At 43.9% G+C, this 21,540-nt stretch overlaps 3 protein-coding genes across 7 annotated transcripts; 2 read left to right on the forward strand and 1 right to left on the reverse strand.

The window, feature by feature from the left end:
* Window positions 1-8,701: 8,701 nt before the first annotated feature.
* Window positions 8,702-13,541, reverse strand: LOC311026573 (alpha-N-acetylgalactosaminidase-like). The gene is made up of 9 exons (XM_084030214.1): window positions 13,321-13,541; window positions 12,657-12,813; window positions 12,005-12,145; window positions 11,286-11,497; window positions 11,110-11,204; window positions 10,864-11,025; window positions 10,497-10,694; window positions 10,219-10,359; window positions 8,702-9,478 (listed from the first exon to the last, which is right to left on the reverse strand). Exons 1-9 carry the CDS (start codon window positions 13,505-13,507, stop codon window positions 9,290-9,292), a joined length of 1,482 nt encoding a protein of 493 aa, XP_083886340.1. The 5' UTR covers window positions 13,508-13,541; the 3' UTR covers window positions 8,702-9,289.
* Window positions 13,542-13,971: 430 nt separating this feature from the next.
* LOC311026637 (uncharacterized protein) lies at window positions 13,972-17,976 on the forward strand. Of its 5 annotated transcripts, XM_084030315.1 has the most exons (5): window positions 13,972-14,405; window positions 15,472-15,571; window positions 16,478-16,813; window positions 17,357-17,444; window positions 17,548-17,976. In XM_084030315.1, the coding sequence occupies exons 1-5, from the start codon at window positions 14,356-14,358 to the stop codon at window positions 17,757-17,759; spliced, it is 786 nt and encodes a 261-aa protein (XP_083886441.1). In that variant the 5' UTR covers window positions 13,972-14,355; the 3' UTR covers window positions 17,760-17,976. The 5 variants fall into 5 exon arrangements, 2 of the variants coding, with proteins under 2 accessions (XP_083886441.1, XP_083886440.1); XR_014598505.1 differs by lacking the exon at window positions 16,478-16,813; XM_084030314.1 differs by lacking the exon at window positions 13,972-14,405 and having other exon boundaries at window positions 14,418-15,571.
* Window positions 17,977-18,601: 625 nt separating this feature from the next.
* On the forward strand, window positions 18,602-21,358 carry LOC311026636 (uncharacterized protein). The gene is made up of 2 exons (XM_084030313.1): window positions 18,602-18,752; window positions 19,766-21,358. The coding sequence occupies exons 1-2, from the start codon at window positions 18,635-18,637 to the stop codon at window positions 21,154-21,156; spliced, it is 1,509 nt and encodes a 502-aa protein (XP_083886439.1). The 5' UTR covers window positions 18,602-18,634; the 3' UTR covers window positions 21,157-21,358.
* The last annotated feature ends 182 nt before the right edge of the window (window positions 21,359-21,540 follow it).

Genomic DNA, 21,540 nt, shown 5'->3' on the forward strand with positions numbered 1-21,540 from the left:
CCAATCAAAAAACACAGACTGCTGACTCAAAAATGCTGACTCATTCCCTGTTGTTTTGAAATAAAGACAAATGGGAGTCATGACTGACTTTTCCTCTAGCGCCAACATGAGGCTGACCTCAGTGGTTTTTAAGTTGAATATCTCAACAATGAATACAGACATTCACGTCCCTCATGGGATGAATCGTCATAAACTTAGCGATCCCTGACTTTTTATCTAACCACACTTAAATTTGTCCAATGCTTTGCAAACTTTCCCATTGGCCTCAGCTGCAGGCTTCTTTGTGTTTGGTGCCAAGAAGCAAATGTTGGCGCGCTAAACTAAGCTGATAAACATAATAATATCTGCTAGACATCAACATGTAAGCGCTGTCGCTGAGAGGGGCGTTAGCAAGCCGTCATTAGCATTTAGCCCCGAATCACCACTGTGGTATGTGCAGCCTCACTAGCGTGGCTGTAAGACGCTCGTTTCTCCCTCAATTTCTTGGCGAGACGAGAGGAAAAGGCCAGTTGCAGAAAGGCAGAGCAGAGCAGCCAAATATAACTCTGAGTTTGTGGCAGTGAAACTGGAGTGAGAGCAGGGAAGCTATTTCTTCGAAAGACGGCTACAGTAGGCTATAGCTTCGATCCTGTTCTATTTCCTCACCTTGCATTGATTTTTCACTATGAGAATGTGTCTCCATCTTATTTTTATATGCCTGCATCAGCTTGTGCACCCATTTTTCATTCAAACATTTTCTTTTACATTTTTTTTATATAGCTCGAGGAGAACCATGCGGTAATGCCGTTTAGGGATTCCAAACTCCCGCCCACGTCCTCAGCCCGCTTTCTCCTGCAGACGGTGGCATGACCAGGCAGGATCACAGAAATGCACACTGACACACACATGCACACACACACAGAGGTAACCCGGTAATTAGGGGTGCTGTAATTGTGCGTTAGCATTGTAAACTGGCGGGGCAGTGTTGCCAGGGAAGGTTTGTTGACTGAAGGTTTATGACAGGGAACAAAATGGTATGTGTTTATCTACATTCTGCAGTGGTGAGAGTTACTGTCTGGAATATCCACCAGGTCCTCAGTAGTGGCGTGAGCTCAGACCATAAAGTTCAGTGGTCATCATCACTTAAACTGGATTCTGATGTATTGCTGCTGCCTCAGCAGGAGGATGTCACCCATTAATGTTGAATAATGCCTTGAGTTGCTTTTTATTGTGTAACCTTTGCGTTTCAGCTTTTCTCTCGTGTAATAGCAGGTTAGATGTGGTAAGTGCCAATTCGTTGGAACTGCAAAATACTCAGGGACGTGACAAGTCAAGGCAACATTATGGGGACGTGCTAACCTTTTTAGCCCGCAGGGAAAACCATTACATTTTGGGGGTTAAGAGTTGGGTTTGGGTTTAAAGAGAGTCGGTCAACATCACAAGGGGTTGTGGTTCGGCAAGTATGCCAGAACTAGATTGGACATTAACTATGAGCCTCCTGCTGATCCAATGACATTTTGACTATGTGGTTACTTCATGGTATCCTTATAAAGCTTTGAAAAAGAAACTTTAGGGAGCATAAAACTAACTGGAGAGAGTCAGGTGCCCCTGATTCCAGTTCAGGACTGAGTTCCTCATATAGTTGTTTTAAATGGAAAAGTCTGATGCTACATTATTATATCTATATTACGATTTTGTCAATAAACCAAAACCAAACTGGGAAGAACTGTAACTCATTGCAGTGTCCTCCTTCGTGACAAGTGTGACATGTGTGACGTGTGTGTGTGTGTGTGTGTGTGTGTGTGTGTGTGTGTGTGTGTGTGTGTGTGTGTGTGTGTGTGTGTGTGTGTGTGTGTGTGTGTGTGTGTGTGTGTGTGTGTGTGTGTGTGTGTTGGTCTGTGAAAGACAGGTGGTTGTAATGACAGTGTCAAATATTTGACACTGGCCAATTACGAAGGTAGTCTTGTGACTTTTTGCAGCCATATTTTTCATAGGTGTTGAAAGCAAAGTTTTTTTAGTTAATACATAAATAAGTGTGTGTGTGTGTGTGTGTGTGTGTGTGTGTGTGTGTGTGTGTGTGTGTGTGTGTGTGTGTGTGTGTGTGCGTGTGTGTGTGTGTGTCACACAACATCAGGAAACTCAGCATCAGATAAAAATGAAATCATATCACATATCTCTCTCTCTCTCTCTCTCTGTCTCTCTCTCTCTCTCTCTCAGCCCATTATGTTCCCACACACAACCCCAATACATTTTCCCACAACAATATTTCCATTCATGCTACCACAAATCACATTCATGAAAGTCACACAATTTCCAAGCTTTTATTCCTTTTTAGGCCATTCTCACACTCAAATTCCAACGTCCCATATTTCCATATCATTCACATGAGTGGCAGATCAGCAGATTTTCTTTCCCCGCCCCTTTCTGAAAAAAAAAAAAAAACATAAATACAATGGCTGCTTTTCAGGACTTCAAAGTGCTTGATGGGGTGAGAATGGGCTGAGGCTAGAATATCAAGGTGAGAGATTAGGGCTTATCAGAGATTTCCTTTGAGGAAAAAATGTCTCCATGTGGCTACTGCTGGACTGAACAGCAACAAGTGGAAGTGGAAGAGAGGTGTTTTGCATAATTAATGAGTTCATAAAGTAAGGTGGTTTATGAACTGATTAATGATTTATTAACTATATCAACTCCCAGGATGAAGAATGTGATCATGTGAACATACCCGCATTTCCAGGAAACAATAACTTCACACGGTTAAACACCAATTATTATTATTTTTTGCAAAAGTTTGGCAAATGGAGGGAAAAAATGACGTGTTATTGTTGTAAACTTGAATGGAGTGAGTTTCCAGTGTGATTCATAGTTGCAGGGCATTGGAGACAAGGTCAGCTAAAACTGACGTGACTCCAGATGCCATTCATTCATGGAGGTTGTTTGGGTTCTTCAGTCAGCAGGGCTTAGCTCCATGGGTTCTGGAGGGGGGGGGGGGGGGGGGGGGGGTTACCTGGGTTATTGGGGATCAGATCCCCCATCATTGGTCAGGAAATACCCTACCGCCCCCCAGTGGTCGTGGGGCAAATGCAAATGACCTTGGAGGTCATATTAATGCATATACACACAGTTGAATTTAGCTGATAAAACAAAGTTAAAAAAAAATTATATATTATTTATATATGTTTAGTGTGAATCTTTTTATTATTTAAACTTGTATTTCTTTCATGGCCTGGCGCTGAATTTGACATTCAGAGCATTAATAACAATGCAAAAAGATACAGTGGAGTAATGTTTACATGAGCAGAGCATGAAGTCGCTCTGTGTGTTGTAATCCAAGCTTTTCTGTGCTTTGTTTACGTTGCCAGGCGTAAAAAAAACTCGACGGCATCGTCACAGAAGCAAAAAAACCCATCCCGTTTCCAACCCCGAGGTTACTTATGGCTCCGGCAGCACTGTTGCCATTGTGCACTATTAGCACTGTTAGCTGCGAGCTGCCGGCTCAGCTGTTGCCATTGTTGAGAGCCGTTTAGAGGCGATAGATACGTCCTCAATTTTACGTGTAGCACCTTTATGGAAATGATTACAGTTCATCAGATTTGATAAAGTGTTCATCAAATCTCATTCAGATGTGTCTCTTCCACTGATCGACTCATGCAGGAGTCAATGATCAAGGAAGAGAGGCAGCAATCTCACCGTGTACCTGTCTGACATTACGTAAGTGTCAACCATGAGTCATAACTATAGTCACGCATAACAAAGGCCTGACCCAAAATCTCTCCTGACACTGTGACACGGGGCAGCGGACTTTTACGTCACACTTTTGACAAGCGGCCCTTTTCTTCAGCGCACACAAAGCCTCGACTGTGCTCATAATGGACTGGAAGAACAGCTGCTGGCGTCAGCTCCGAGACCGGGAAAGACTGCTGAAGAAGGGCCCCGTGCCGCAGGTGGCAGTGTGCAGGACGTGAGCCCCCCACGCCGCAGGTGGGCTCTCCACTGCGAGTGCGTATCGGCCCCCGGCAGTGCCAGGAGGACTCTGGTCGGGCTGCGTCATTGCAGCAGGTTGCCTTCTGCACCCTGAACCGTGTTTCTCACCAACGCTGCAAGTGAGCGATTATGTCAGAGATTACGGATTTCCGACGGCAACATCTTCTTCCTGCTTCTGTCCCTTAACTTAAAGCTGCAAAGCATACATGTAAAGACGTCCCTCTTTATACCTTTTCAGACGTCTTCATGGATTTACACAACAGCTGATTAAGATCCACACTTATATAGCCTACACACACACACACACACACTCAGATCCATTAGACTAAACTATGCCCAGTCCCATAGTTAATGTTTAGACACTCCATGCCTGCTGAGATATACGCAGCAGGCGGCGGTGACGATGGGCTGAAGGTCAGCCCCACATGTGGTGTTTGATCTTTCCAAGCTCACGCTGAGCCAAATGACATGAATTGAAGGACCTGGGGGGGGGGGGGTGTTAGGCAGCACAGTCTTCCCAAGCCGCATCTGACCTACCTGAATGTCTTACGTGAAAGAGACACGAAACAAAACACGAAAAAGTAGGTCGATGAGAGCAGGAATTTGCACTTTAAAAACATGACCACAATGTTTTCCAATGTGCTATTATTTTAATTGTGTCAATGAATAATAATAATAATAATAATAATATGGATCTTTGAGGGCCTTTACAGAGAGAGGAGATGACAATAGATCCAGAAGAATACAGACCTGTGAGAAAGGAGACGCTGATAAACACAAGCAGAAATAGCACGGAAAGTCATGCACGTGGTTGTTCACAGGAGCCAGACTAAAGGTTATGAAAAGCATTGTTGACCGATCACGTCTCTATTTTTACGAGGCCGCCCCCACACATGACTCCTTTCTGCAAACTAATGTTGTCAGTCAAAGTTTCTATAGCATCATGCTGTGTTTGGGGGGCTTCACCCCAAAATAGATGCATTATCAGCAGCGGCTCAAATGGCATCATGTGACCTACCGAGTTGTTGCTGTATGATATAAAATATCTCCTGGAAACCTGACAAGTGTCTATCAGTGTGACCCTCACACACACACACACATGCATAACCACAAAACACACTTGCCAAAGAACTCCACCTGCTCCTTCCAGTGCCTTCCAACCATTCTCCTCGAAGCCAACGTGGGCCAAGTCCTGCTGCTGTGTTGGCTCCGCTTCGGCTCCAGCCAATGAAAGGGAAGATGGGGTTTTTTGTTCCGCTGCCCAGAACCGCTTCATGATCCGAGGGAGAGAAAAACCTCAAGACGGGGGAATACAGTGGAACAGAGGAATACAGTGAGGGAATTGGGGCGACCACACGCACACACAGACGAACAGATGTACAGTCGGCAGGAAGGTACATGTGGTCACAGTTCCCGGTGGGACGAGGATATAGAGGATTTTGTGTGTGTGTACGGGAGAAGGAGAGAGAAAATGAGAGTGCATGCAATGTCAGGAATGGGAGATATAGAGTTAAAGGGAAAGAATGAGACCGTGGTGGAGTGTGTGTGTGTGTGTGTGTGTGTGTGTGTGTGTGTGTGTGTGTGTGTGTGTGTGTGTGTGTGTGTGTGAGGGGGAGAGAGAGAGAGCTGTGTTGGCTGCAGCCTCTGACTTTGACCCACACAGACTGCAACTAAGGAGGTAGCTGGCAGCCTGGCCAGTTGTCATGCGAACCCAATGCCTCGGGAACGTGCAACCTTCCTCATACGCAGCAGCGTCGTGGAAACAGTTACGAGGCGCGTCTGTTCTACTGAGTCAACAGCAGCCGCTGGTGGACAAATCCAGACATTCATTCATAAAAATTCAAAACCACAGACGTATTTCACATGAATTTTGGTGGTAACGGACGTCAGGGGGCCAAACTGCCAGCTCCCGAAAATGACTCTGCACCGACGTCATGCAAGACTTTTGCCATCATGCACACATATTTTCACAATCCCCCTGGCTAGACGTGTTACACAAGCGTTTATTAATTCACACATTCTCACTCCAGCATCTCCATGCAGCCGGCAGGACATCCTCCGCTGTACCAGCCTATAGGGGCGTAGCAGGACAGACCAACCTCCGCCCAGACGTCCAAGGTCCAAACCCAAATCAATTTAATGCCCCAGTACTTTTGGAGCAAAGCAACAATCACACAGGGCGCCTGCAGCAAGAACACAGTTATCCGCCTCATGGGCTGCAAAGTTCCACAGACGAGAAAAGTGTGTAATGAAAGCCGCGGCGGCCAAGGAGAGTGTCTGGTCCTTGACTAATGCATGAGCAAGTACAAGTACCAGGGAAAAGACGTCAAAGCTGGAGCATGATACACCAGACGAGGCCAGTTAAGGCCAGTTAAGAAACATCTTTCAGACCTTCCGTGTTTGCTTAATATAAAACCTGGCTGTCCAGTCTGGACCGCTGCAGGAAGTCTACTCTAACAGGATATGATGAATCGATGCTTAATGCAACTATAAACTGAAGTAATGTGGAAGATAAGAAGCAGGATTGTCTGTTTGTGTTCAGTCTCACCTGCATTTATGTGGGTTAAAGCAATAAAGTCTTGCTATTCGAATTGTGTAGTAATCAGTTCTGCTGCGAAGCCAAAACATAGTAAAAGGCCTCTATACATTGAATTATTCAGACCCATATATTTGACCTGTTGTCCTCTTTCTTTCATATACAAGTTCCATCCATCCATTTTCTACTGCTTATCCTGTATTCAGGGTCGCGGGGGGGCTGGAGCCGATCCCAGCTGTCATTGGGCGAAGGCAGGGTTCACCCTGGACAGGTCGCCAGTCATGTTATGATGCCAAAAATGTTTTTTGTCAGCACTACATTTTGATACACATGAATAGGAAAGTGATGATGTCACCAGAATGAGCTGAAGAGCAGGGAGTCAGTGTTTGTGTGTGCAAGAAAACACATTTGTCTACAAAAAAAAAATGTAATTTTAACAGGAATGTAGACGCAAAAAGAAGCTCAGTCACGTTTCTATTTTGGTGGCAGCACCTTAGATGTTTTGAGTGCGGCGTGCTTTGAGATTGGCAGCATGCACATGTTCTGACCTACATGCAAAGTCCCCGTGTGCATCACAGCCGCCCCAGTGCGTCCTTTCTCCGAGGTGGATGTTAGAGGCGCGAGGCAGAGAGCGTGACTAGCAGCGTGACAACAACGTGTGCTGCTGGCCCAGAAGAAAGGGGGAACCAAGCCCCCTGATTTGAATCCGGGACGTTGGTGCTGGTGTTGGAGGGGTGGGTGGGGGGTGGGGGGGCGTTGGTACAAAGACGAGAGTGGCAACTGTCTCGCTGCAGCTGTGGGCCTACGTGAGCATTGGCAGGAACGCGCTCACTCCTCTTCTTGCCCCCTCCCTCACTCGTTCCCTCACTCTCTTTCATCTTCCGCACTCCTTTTCTTTTCTCGTTTGCACCTTCTAATAGACTCCTGACAGTGCACCCCCCCCCCCCCACCCTCCCCGCTTCCCAAACGGCGGGGACCTTGACAGTGAGAGATGTGTCTTGTTCAGCCAGCCAACGGATATCTGAGATGACTGAAAGGGAAAGAAAGGAAGGCAAAGATAATCTTTCACACGGACACACACACACACACACACACAGCTGATCTGGCCTGAAATGACCTAGAAGGGATGTGTGTGTGTGCATGTGTGTGTTTGTGTCACGCAAAGCGACTTTACTCATATCATTCATGCACACATGCAGTAGTAGCCAATGCACACACTCATGTGACTACTCCAGTATCTTGAGACTGTGTGTGTGTGTGTGTGTGTGTGTGTGTGTGTGTCGGGGCTTTAAGGCCAAGGTCAGAGGTGATGCTATGCACAGGATTTAGCAGAATGAGACGAGGAGGAGGAGGAGGAGGAGGAGGAGGAGGAGGAGGGAGGAATATGAAGAATTACTAGATGAAGGTGAATGAAGGAGAGGATTGAAGGCCGAATATGATGCACGAAAAAGAGTTTATACATTGTTGTGTTTGTCAAAACGGGAGACGCCGATGTTGGAGAAGAGTAAATCATAACAGAGAGATAAAGGACTGAGCCGAATCGGCTGACCGTCCTTGTGCTCATCAGCAGGTGCATTTTTTGGCAGCGGATGGAAGCAGAAGGCCTGTGTGGTCACGTCCACACCACCCGAAAGAGCAGCGCTGACCTCTACTGGCTACACATGGATGTGCGCCTGTGTTGCTTTTTTTTTTCTGTACACTAAGCAGACTCATATATGAGTTAAGCTTTTAACTCATTCTGTTGGCAAATCATAATTTTGTATCTTTGCCATAAAAATAACAAAATAATTCTTGTATTACATTATGCCTCACGGGCATGTTTTCACATTCATCTCCAACTGCACATTAGTTTAGGACATTTAACCTAAATAATAAAGCAGAAAAGTATTGCCACAGTAAAACAAACACAAAAAGTATCTGTAATTGTATACTGTGTTTGCCTCAATAGGGTGTTTCTGAGCCTCATGGACAGGTTTTTGGGTTGAGGCCACTCCAGTAAAACATGCATTTGTCTGTAGAGTGTTAAGGTAGTAATGTAACACCAATGGGGGAACTTCCTGTAAGAGTCCCATGGCAGCACAGGGTTGCTCTAATGCATACATTTAGTTTAAAAAGTAACCCTAGAGCACATTTTTTAGTCTGTTGGGGTAATTCTACATCAAGTTGCACCTAAATGATTCCAAACATAACGAAACACAAATCTTTTGCTGATTGAAAAATACATTATTTAATTCAGTAAAGTAAAAAAAACAAAACACATAATTCACTTTTTTCCCCTCTCTTTTAAAATAAAAAATCTTCATGTCTTAAACATGTGGTCTACTATTATCCTGAGTTATCAGTGCAACATCCAGATCTTGACACGCTAAATGATTCTCCTCTAACAAAGCACAGCATTGCGGAGGCCTCCTTCATACTTCCTCATGGTTTTGAAAAAGTGAAACACTGCTCCCTTAAAAAAATGTTTCCATAAGCGAAATTCAGAGACTTTTAGTCACCGTTAGTGCTGATCTATGATCAGTTTATCAGCTTTGGCAATCTCAGACATACAATTAATCATCAGCTGTGAGGAGAAACATTGTGTCCAAATTTTTTTCTCACTATAAACGAGTGTAAAATTTGAGAGCCCTTGAGCTTAAAATCATTTCAATAGATGGTGTATTTATAATAACACAATTTAAAGAAATTCATTGGCACTTCATGATTAAGTCCTTTGAGGAACCTCAAAGGTCCTGTCAGTTAACGCTTCATCCAGGCCGGCGCAGCAATGTGATAAAATTCAGTGAGCGATCAGAGGAAGCCGCGAGGTATGCCGTTTGCCTCATCATCATGGAGTCCTCCATCTTTGAAGAACTGGCGACGGTTCCATTTGGCGGGGGCCGACACGTGCCACATGACTACGCCCGTGGGGTTCACCGACACCACGAAACTAGTGGAGTCTTTCAACGTCGTGGTCTTGTCGGTGAAGACGTCATAGATCTGACGGTAAAAGGAGAAAAAGTGATTCTCCTGCCAAACCGGTATTATTAATAATGTGCGTCCAATCGGATCAGCACACGAGTGCAGAGCACAGATAATTAAGACATTAGAAGCAGTGGCAGCCTCGCTCACATTGAGATTCTTTTTTTAAGTGAAACCTGATAACCAGAAACATTCATAATCAGACAGCATGCAGGCTGATTGAATCGTGTACTCTAGTATCACAAGATTATTTCTTCTTGCCAGGAAGGAAGTGCATGTTATAGCTAAAGAGCTATGATGGGTAGTGATAACGCTTTATGCACTATAATAAACAGGGATCCGCTGCTAAAGTAATGTCAGCAGACATTTAAGTTGACTAAACAACAGTTTTACAGAGCAGACAGATTTAACGGCAGTGGGGGAAGTGAAAAAATACCACCTAACTAGCATTTAAAACAAGTCTATGAAAGGGAAGGGAAACTTGAAAATGGGGAAGTAAATTGAATTCATTGTATCATCTGCATAGAAACGTATGTTGAAGTGCAGATTAGGAAGAATAAATGTTATTTCTGTGTAATTTCAATACAATAGGCCCTTTGGGAACCTTATTACTGATGGTGAGAGGGATTGATTACTGTGGTTGTAGTACATTCAGAGGCGCTCCATGTGATATAATCTTTGGAGATAGCGATTGCGGCTACAACAGACATCGATGCCTGCCTGAATCTAAAAGGCTGTCTAGAAGACTTAAGACGTACCTTGTAGCTGCCGGTGGTGTAGTTGAGTTTGCTGAGGCTGGTCTGGTAGCGGTAGGGCATGTCAGTGCGACGACTGAAGAATACCAAAGCGCTTGCATTCTTTGACAGGGGACGCCAATACACGTCGATGCCACTCTTCTCCTGGCAGAAACAAAAGGACAAGCATACATATATAAATCATTTAATGCAGAAATCACAACTCTAACCAGCTAATTTCTGTTTTTATTTCATATTGATCGCTTGCAAGTAGCTGCAACATCGACGTCAAAGTGCGTTACCTTTATGATGCGCCTTCCCTGGATGCCCATGGGGTCCTGGTTGATGCTGATGGCCATTTTGTTCATCAGGATGCTGCGGGCTCCGCTGCCGATTGTGCGCAGGTCGTTGGACATGAATAGAGGAGCAGCCATGATCGCCCACAGAGCCATCTGAGCCCGAGACTGCTCCATGCTGAGGCCAAAGTCGCCAGCAATCAGCTGCGGAGGTCAAAAAGTCACACACTCAAGGAAAGAAGTAAGACTTCTTACCTGTAACACCTTATATTTTTTATATTTTTTGCTTTACTTTTACCATTTGTGCTTCCTTACCTTGATGGAACTGTAAATAGTAAACAATACATATGTGAATATAATGACAGTTCCATACCATATCAGGGTCGTTCCACTTTCCAGGTCCAGCAGCAGGTACCAGGACTTCCTGGTTTTCAAAGAACCAGTCGATAATACTCAGGACACTGTCCCAAGAGTCCTGGATGTCGCCATAGTTTCGCCACAGGTTGCAGATCTCCCCCAACTGAGTGTAGTTTACCTGGGGACAAACATTTCAAGGACACAAGTGATGTGAAACTGTCTTTTGGTGGATGATCTAAACTTTGAAACATTCTGATTATACCTTAGGTGGCAGTCCACCCTGGTAGGCGGGCCAACTGCAGGAGTAGCCAATGGGACGGCCTGTAGCATTTAGAGCCTTCGACATGAGAGGGTAACCTGTCCAAGAGGAGAACAAGAGTCAAAGTTGGAAACAACATCTCAACAACCAAAGTAAAAGTCCCTTTCCTCCATCCTTACCCTTCTCTTGCTCTACGGCGTTGGAATAACAGCCGTCAAACTTAAACATGTCCACCTCCCAGTCGGCAAAGGTCTGAGCGTCTATCTCGATCTTGTCCAGCGTTGTGCCGGGGTAGCCCCCGCAGGTGTGGGTGCCCATGTCCCCGTAGAGGCCCAGCTTGAGACCCCTGTCGTGCATGTAGCGTGCCAGTTTACGGATGCCTCCGGGGAACCTGACGGAGCGCGAGTAAAAAAGGGCAGATGTGAAGGAGCGAAGACATACGACTTATGACATCAAGGCAGTTGGGGAGTCGAACAGCTGACTCGGCAGAGTTGACGCCCCCTTGTACCGACAAGTCCTCACTGCAGCGGGCCCCAGTTTTGAGTTGTTTCCCCCTCTCTCCCCCCTTCACTCTCACAAAAAAAATGCAGTCTTGGGGACGGAAATTACATAAAATTAGCATTAAATGATGCTACTACAATGTCAAAAATCTTAAAAAGCAGTCGTCTATTTAAGTGAATAGCCAGAGTGGGTTTTTTTTGTGCTTGGATTTGTTCATCACTCTCTTCACTTCCAAAGTCCAGTGGTCTTTATCATATGCTGATGTTATAGGTAAGAGAATACACAAGTGAAACTACTGACTCGTGTTTCTTTGCTAGTCATATGATTTCATGACTGTCACATTGTAACTGTTTTATTGACTTAAAGGCTGAGAAGTTACATATTAATGTTTGCATACCTTTTAGGGTCAGCCTGCAGACGTCCCTTCTCGTCTCTCTTCATGGACGACCAGCAGTCGTCTATGTTCACGTAGACGTAGCCGAGTTCCCTCCAGCCGTCCTCGGACAGTCTGTCCGCCATGTCGATGAACAGATTCTCACTGGAAGAAAGAAATGTCTCATTAGATGGGCGGAATAGAACCTACACATTTATAGATATTTAAACCTGAAAATCGTAGAAAAGCCCTGTAAAGCCGAGGGGAGATTCAGATTCAGGAGATAATTCTCTAATTTGACAAATTGTTAGTATGAAAACATTTAATTCAAACCACTTTGAAATTGATTTCAACAATGTCACTCTATCATTCAAAGAGCATAAAGAATTTTTAAAATGTCGACAAATGGCATTATTTAATACACCTTTTGGATTCCACAAAAACCTGTAATATTACTAACGATTCCTCTGACTGGCTGGCAGTGATTCTGGCCCACGCCCTCCATCTCCAAATTACATCACCAAGTACAAAGACCGGATTTAGGGCTCCGAATTGTAAAGATCAGGGAGTGAATATGATTGGAGACCGTTGACGGTTCAAAGTGACTTGTTTGAATGGTGCAAAAATCCCATCATTTGGAAAAAGTGTGTGTTGTATTGCTATTATGTTGGCTCGCCTGATGCAGTTCTTGGGGTCGTGTTCACAGTCGATGTCACAGCGGAATCGTTCCCACGCCAACCAGCCCATGGGAGGGGTCCTCATCTCTCCGTTGTCGAGGGCGAAGGTGGCCAGGGGGAGCGCCGACGCCAACAAAAGCACCGCCAAATGCATTCCTGCAGGGGGGAAAAGAGGGTTACGTTGAGTCAGCTATGGATGACATTATCCTCGATCCCATCCAGGTGTTCTGACTGTGCACAAATGTTTAATACACATGTAAAACATTTTTTTTTTTGTGTGTGTGTGCAAAATCTCCCCAATCACATCCTGTGTGAAAAGCATTTAAATGAAAGTTGCGTTTCACTGTAGCCACCCTGTGAATATCACACACACACCGCCTGACCTAGGTGTGACTGTAACAACCTGTCAGGTAACTTCTCCCAGCGTCACACAGCTGAGTCTACCATAGACCACAACTTATTATAGAGGACGTAAAGATATGAATCCAGATGTGGAACATTACATCATCTCCTTTTACACTAAGATTTAAATGTTGATAGCTGGCATTAAACTACAGCTTCTATAGGAAGCAGTCCCCATTAAATGACTGAATACATTCATGTTATCGTCAACACAACTAGAGGGTTTCCTCGCCTACTTAGATGAGCGTTGACGTTACTTACTGAAATGCAGTGAGCAGCTCTCGACGGGAAGTGAGAGGAAGGTATCTCTGCTCTTCTTCTTCTTCGAATTCCTCCAATCCGAACCTCCTTCTTCTTCTACTTCTTCTTCGCCCAGATCTTTAAATACGAAGCGAACCCCGTGATGAACAACCCCTCTAAACGACCGTTGAAAAAAAAATACATACATGAAACCGCTCCAATGGGAAAGGAAGTGGGCCGTCACGTGACACACCTCAGTCAGCTGATTGCCGAGCAAGTCATTGGTGGTGAGTGAAAAGCTGCTCGAGCCGCATACCATTGTATTTACTGTTGTTTAGCCGTATAGCTTCATTAAAGGTTCTCTGGAGCAACATCACCTTTTTTTCTTCTTTTTTTTCAGTTGTTTTAATAGTGTTGGTGGTGGTTTCGGGTCTATTCAGTGCAACGTATTTGAATTGTACACATTGGGTTGAATAAATAAACACCACAGCAACTGCAATGTAGTGGTTGAAAGCTGGTGCTGGGTGACGTGTGGTGCCAGCTTTCGTCACCGTGCTCCTTTACGCGGAAAAACAAGAGGTTGTGAAGTAGGAGTAATAACATCCAGACCCTGCAGGTGGCGGTAATGCACCTAAACGTCATTTCCCAACCGCCAAAAAAGAAGAAGAAGAAGAAGCTAGCTACAGAACGAAATTAATTTTTTCACATACAGATTCTGGTGGAGAGTTGGCTGGCGAATTCATTAAGATTTGTGAATTACTTCTTTTTCTTTCACAATGGTGAATTATTGCTTGGTACCCGGATGTTCAATCAGAACAAGGAAAGGACAAGCGGTAAGTTTTCATCACCTACCGGTTAGAGATGTGGAGCGATGTAAACAGTGGCTGCGGGCTATCAACCACCCGAAGTTTGGAGAAGACACGGAAAAGGAAGCCCTGAAAACCCACAGGGTTTGTCGTCTCCATTTCAAGCCGGAAGACTTCGAGCCGAATATCCTGGGAATGAAGAGAATCGCTCTCAAGGACACCGCAATTCCGTCGATATTCACTTTACCAAATGACGATAAACAGCCTGGACCATCTGGCAATAAACGCATTCGCCTGGAGGTAAGAGAAACTTTAATAATTTCACACACACAGCAGATCACACATGTACTCCACATAAAATTGACGTTTGACAATGCACTGAGAAAAAAAGAAACTAAATAAATCTGGGGATATAATATATCTTTATGAATCTTTAATAAACAAATTAAAGAGTTGGAGAGTTTTGAAGGTCCCATATTATGAAAAACACGTTTTCTCTGGTCTCTACACCTATAAACTGGTCCTCATGTTGTGCAGTTAAAGTTAAATCCGTTAACAAACATGTCTAATGATGTTGATTATATTAAAAATAATCATAATAACGACAATATAAGAGGTTATTTATATAGCCCTTATCAAAACGAGCAATTACCTCATGGTGTGCTTTAAGAGGCAGACATTTAACAGATACACATTTAATACAATATAACTGTCAAACTTACTCATATGCACTAGATTATATGATACAACCTGAACAGCAGATACACTACTATACCGTATTTTGTTTTATATACATACATTATGTTCATACATTATTTATATTTAGTGGCATTATTTTATAGTTTATATTTTATACTTATTTGACTCTTTCTTTCTTCTCGTTCTCTTATAAAACAACTGCAGCTGTAATATTTCCCGATGGGTTACTATACGGTGGTCTGATTCTGATTTCTACAGATATGAACAAATATAAATAAACGCAAATGTGGTCACAAACTACAGATAGCCTACAGATCGCGTCTAACAGGATGTAACTTTTTCTATGACTTCCTGTCAAATCTTCGAAGGCCGGTGAAATCTGATTGGAGCGCAGCTTTTAGGCTCCGCCTCCTGCTGCTCTCGTCTACTTCTCAGGCGCAGTTCATCTCCAACGAGCCTAGTGTTTCACAATGTCGTCGCAAAAAACTAGACACGCAAATTGCTCCGTTGTTGGTTGTAAAGATCAACATAAGTGCTTGTATTCGGTCCCAGCTAAAGAAGAGCAAAAGAAACAGTGGTTGCGTTTCATTTTTAATGACAATGTGCCGGCTACGGTTCGTGTTAGCTTGTATGTGTGTGCTAACCACTTCACCTCGGACTGCTTCAGGAACGAGGGTCAGTACAAAGCTGGCTTTGCATCGACACTGACCCTCGTTAAAGGATCTGTCCCAACCAAACGGGACCCAGAAACTTCACCTGAGCCACAGGTAAGTGTCGCCACGTTTTTAAAGTATTTTACAGTGTGGTGAAGTCAGCTGGAAATTGGCTAACTAGTTAGCTCCACTTCGGTCCAGCGCTCCAAGTAGGCGTGGCCAGACGGAGCTCATTAGCATTTAAAGGTGCAGGCACCAAAACAGCCTGTTGTCAGCAGAGCTCATTTGAGCAACTTTCTGCTGAAATTCAGGACCACGGATGGGTTTGGGGCAATGCATATGAAATAGTGTTGTTGGAGCTCTGACAGCTGTGTGAAATTGATGAAAAACGGTATAATATGGGACCTTTTAATACTTTTTTTTTAGTGTTCATCAATTTGAGAGATTTGAGATAATTCTGGAATTCAATTTGGAAAGCGATAGATTTGGGGATACCATTTGTTACCATACATATATGCAAATACAATTTACCATATACAATCATCAAGCTAACACATCCCTCCATGTTCAAAGTATAAAATTACATTTCTAAATTAAATTATGGGAATTAAAACTCAAATGACGTCTGCTGCTGCTTTGGTGTCGTTGGAACATGATGAGGAACAATGGGCCTTTTACACAGACGCGGCGCTACCGTATGACGTGTTAAATGAGCGTCGGAAATCCGATTAGCAACATCCGATTACACGACAAGCGTGGTTGCTGTGCATCACAAAAATGGCGATGCGTACAATGGTGTCCTTGTGCAGCTACCAGCGTTTTATCTTCTTTGGATCTGTTTTGAGCCTTTAAATCCACCGGCGGTGCGCTGCCCTGAAAACACGTTTTTGCCACCAAGTCCCCTCTGTCCAAGCACATTTTGTTAATTTGCACAGCATATTGTTTCTAAAGTAATTCTAAAATGACTGTAATAATCAGTGACATTTAACATTAAAAAGAAACATCTTGTTTCTTTTATAGTCACCATGCCCAAGTACAACTGGAGGCCTCAATAACAGTGGCGCCAGCATTGACGTTTGTGTACCCGATGACAGAGATCGGCCTGAGTCAGCCATCACCCCCACACCATCATCGCTGTCATCAGAAGACGAAGGTGTAAAGGGCGGGCGTGAAAAGAAGATCATTGTCAATGAATCCAGCCTCATGTCACTCTTCAAATTTTGCCAGATGTGCAGAAAACCGTGTTTGTCAAAGACTATCTTTGATTCTGGGGCACATAGGACGGTGAAATGGACGTGTCTTGGGGGCCATTCTGGCTCTTGGACATCTTCACCTGATGTTAGAGGAAGGCCAGAGGTGAATCTCTTTCAGCAGCAGATGTTCTGTTCAGGGGCGGCACATTCACAGAATTCTCAGACTGGTGCAGACAGGTTCTCTGGAGCAACAAAACCCCAAAACAACATTTTTAATAATTTTTTTCAGTTGTATTAATAGTTTTTTTGATGGATTAGGGTCTATTCAGTGCAGCGTATTGGAATTGTACATATTGGGTTGAATAAATTAACACCACAGCAACTGCAATGTGCTTTTATGAATGATAATTTGGACCCTTTTAATGCATCAACTACAATGAAATTCAACTCTTGGTTTTCTATTAAAAAGGAGGGAGGTCATCTAACAATATTACCAATCTTCCTAATTTCTAAGATCCAGCATGTTGAATATTATCTCAAACTGTCTGTTGAAAAAAGTAAAAAAAAAAAAAAAACAGTAGTTTAGATGTGTAGAAAGAGATTAAAGTTGGTCCCAATTTGAGCATAGTACTTATTTTCAGCGTTATCTGTTTATAAATACAAATAATAATGACAATGTGTCCATTTTCCCTGTGTTGCTGTCTAGGGCACCGAAGGCAGTTTGTGTCGAGTTTTACCTTTACATGTAAAACATGTAGCCTCCCAGACTGACCCCCCAAAGAGACGGAATACAGGTTTGTGGTCCTTACATATCATCATATGATAGTAAGTGTGCTCATTTATTGTGCTGCTGTAATCATCACAGCCAATACTCATTTCTTTGCTTGTGCTTTAAAGGTACCCAGTCGAGAGTCTCCAAAAGAGATTGCGGCATGTGCACCCTCACTTTCCCCTTGGACAGTCCAATACTGTTCCTACAACCAACACTAGTAAAGAGACCATCCAAGAGACCTCGACGCAGCCTTACAGACAAGGAGGAGGGCCCATCACAATGCTGCTTGTCTATGGAGGTTAATACAGGGGTTCAAAGTGACTCTGTGGCGATTTAGCAGCTGTGTCTTTCCGTCTTCACGAAGAGGAGCTGAGGAATCTTTTAGAAAGAGACATGAAAATATCGCAATTTCTGGAGGCTAAGTCCCATCCCTACCGATGGACCAACACGGGACCTTACTTTGACACAAATCCGAATGTCAAGAAAGCCTTTACTTCACTACTTTTTCATTGTTTTACCGTCGTTGTCTGTGAATAAAGTGTTTTTATTTTGAAGGAGTGTTTATGTAATTTCTAAATTTACAGTAAATTATCTTGTAGTGTTAAAATATATTAATACATGTTGTTTTTCACAAAGGCTTTATGTAATTACACTGTTTAAAAAGGTAATTTATATGATTTCATGCATGAAGAAGGGTAAAAATGGTCCATTTAACACCTTATGAAAATGTCATCTCAACCACAGAAGTAAACTGTTGTAGCTGTTCTTTTTTAAATCTCCACCAGGGGGCGCTCAAAGACTACAAGAAGATACGTTATGTCAACCATTACAAATAGTTTAACCCTTTAATATTATCACCTGAATATCAAACAAAATACATAAGTTTACTGGTTTCTATTGGGAATATATGATGTGAGCCTTTTTCATCACTGCCTTTATTTCAAATTCTGTTTTCTAAAACCTTACTGAACCAATATCCATGTTTTTCCTGGTTGGTTCTGCCGTTCACGTGGAGTGTGTGTGAAGTGGGCTCGTGAATGGCGTGATATTTTTCCTGAGAAGGCTCCAGATTCAACCCGACACACACCCTGACATCGTATCCTCACCCTAATTATAGCTGCTGTGTCCGCACGTTGACCCACTTGACTTTTTGTGGACACGTTTGCTCAGTTCCGCTAAGAACCTGTAGGTGGCAGTAGTAACAACTCGTGGATGCTAAACCGCCACAAAACTCGGCTGAAGACGAAGAACGTGAGTAAGGAGTTTGTTCCATCCGCAGTCGACCCAGGAGGCAGCTACCTATCGGGAGGCATGGCGGAAGCAAGCGTGGGTAAGATGACTTTACAAACACACTACCAAAAAATAAAATAGCCAAACTATCACGTATCTGTGCAGCTTCTTCCGGACTTAAAGTTGATATCGGAACAGGATCTAAAAGCTGCAGACATGTCCCAGAGTTGCAGTTGTGATACCTTTTTTAAAAAATCAGACAAAGCACATATAACTTATTTAATTGCACAGTTTACTGCACTAACGCGTGTTCAGGCAGTGAAACTGTCTATTGTAGTGTTTGTTGAGCTTTCAGACAGACTTCCTGGTTTTGTGTGTCAGCATGGATCCATTCTTGTGATAAGTTTCACTTCCCTCTTAAAGGGGCAGCCGCATCCCACATCAGGGAGAACAGTCCACCATGTAATTAATACAATTACACATGCATTATGCATACTTCAAGCTAACCTTACTCCTAATGCAGAAATGCACATTTCAGAGTTGTGTACACTATTACTATTGGATTTTTGGTGATACTTAAACATATAGGCAGCTGTTTAATGTGGGAGATGCAGCCAATTCTACGTTTTGTTGGATAGTTTGATCTATAAAAAGGCATTGCATTTTATAATTTGATCATGTATTCATCTGTGAAGCCTTGATCATGTATTTCATTCGAACAATCTAAGTCACAACTAACTATACTAGCTATAATATTAATGTAATAGAGTAAAAAGTACATGGGAATACACGTTTAGTTCCCAGGAGTCTAATAATAATGTTGATTCACAAAGGGCAGGCGTAAAGAGATTAAATAAGTGTAGTGAAAATGAAAAAGTAGATATGAAAACATTCATAAATACATAAAATAAATAATAAAAAATATATTAATTGCAAGCAGGAGTTCTGGTACAAATGTGTACAGATGAGAGCATTTGTTTTATTTTCTAATATAATGCTCATATGTAAAATTGGTATTGAAGTAAATGTATTTAGTTATTTTCAACTAGTGGTGGCTGCGATATTTATAAAAAAAAAATCTATAATTCAATCATTGTGTCTTACCCGTCCCAGGTGTTTCTGGTGCAGTGAAGACAATCCTGCAAAGTGCAGCGGCGGGTTTTGCTTTCGGAGAAGCTGCATTATTCGCCATCAAGCCTGCACTGACTGAAGATGGCGTCCTGCTGTCTGCTGCCATTTCAGCCACGGGACGAGTCGGTTCCACGGGTTTCGGGGTCGTGGCGGCGTGCCTCGTGTTCACCACGGTGCTCGTATCTCTCGGAAGTGGTTTCCTTCTCGCTGCCGTGACGATGAAGCTGTTGACCAGAGTCGAAGTGAGGTTGCCGTGGCTAGCGAAGGCCACCGCAGGAGCCTCCGTTGTGGTGGGTGCCGTCACCACAGGAGTGCTAGCGGGCATCCTCCCGCCGTGGGTCTACATTGCAGCCCAAGGCATTCTGGTCCTTGTAGTATACTCATACACCAGTATTAATGACATGACCACAGCTTTGTTAATTATCTTCACCACTCTCTACCTCAGCGTCCTGTATGGAAGAATGGGTGTCATGGTTGGACTCTTCGTCATGGGCTTGACCATCTCTGTGCTTTGTGCCCTTCGAAAGGCTCTGACAGAGAGGATGACACAAAGACCAAAGCCTGCAACCAACTGCAAACTTATGGAGAGGATCTTCTTCTACTGTGTTTTTGTGGGGATCCTGGGATTCTCAGTGGGTTTGGGTGCAAGCGAAACAGGAGAAGGGTCTGAAGCGGAGGTGGTTTTGATGCTGCAGTCGGTCCTCTGGGTTTCGTTTCTGACTGCAGGGCTGCTAGGAGCTGGTCTGGGAACAGTGGCCATGGTCGGGCTGGGCCCAGAGGTGGCAGGACCGTTGGCAGTGGGATCTGCTATAGTATCATCAGCTTCCCTGAGAGCCATTCTGCAATGGAGCGCTTCTCTAGGAAGCCGAAGCACCATGGGGGGGATGCTGGGAGCAGCTGCAGCCGCCGGGGTGTCACTCGGAGCTGCGAGTGTTGCAGCAAAACAGGCGTTTGGGTCTAGAAATTCAACTTTAGCAGCGTTAGGTTCAGTGGCCGGCGGTGCTCTCCTGGCAATGCGAGGCGTAGCACTGAGCGCCACTCCCCTGACATCTTCGGAACTTCTAACGATCACCCTCGTTGCAGTGGGGGCATTTGTTCTGGGTGCACCAAAGAGCCCCTTCCACGCTCCGGTGAATCTACGAAGCGGGCTTCTCGCGGGGCCAGAGCTAATTAAAGGCATCGGCATGGAGACGGTCACCGCAGCAGCTGCACCTATCGGAGCCGGGGCGCTCGGGGCCGCAGCGTTGGGTACCGCGGCCCTCGGGAGACTGGGGGCTGTTGGAGTTCTGGTGGCTGTATTGTTGACTTTGGGAAGTGCTCTTAGTGGCATGATCACAAAATCTCCACAGACAGTCAGGGCACACAGAGACTGATTGAAGCCTGGGTTTAGATATCTCTCTCTCTGTGTCTGAACACTACCCCAAGTGTGTGCATATGCATGTATGTGAGGTTATTTAAATATGATTTTTTTTTTATCTAAAAAGCTCATTTTCGTATTGTTCAAATTTGGCAAATTGTGACATAAACGTATTATTGAAGCTATCAGTGTTGAATGAAAAATAAAATGACAGATAAATGTCACCCAAGAATGTGTTTGTCTATTTATTCACTACAGTATTGATATTTGGTATTGATTACTGTCAAACACTGGAGGGTAAATGAACGGTCAGTTGTTATATGACTCCTTTTCCTCACTTCTTCACACCAGCGTCGCCACATTTCCCAAGACGTGATTGCAGGCTGGCTGTTACTTTGGT

This window comes from Eutrigla gurnardus (genome assembly GCF_963514095.1).
Source record: "Eutrigla gurnardus genome assembly, chromosome: 16".
Lineage (NCBI taxonomy): Eukaryota > Metazoa > Chordata > Actinopteri > Perciformes > Triglidae > Eutrigla > Eutrigla gurnardus.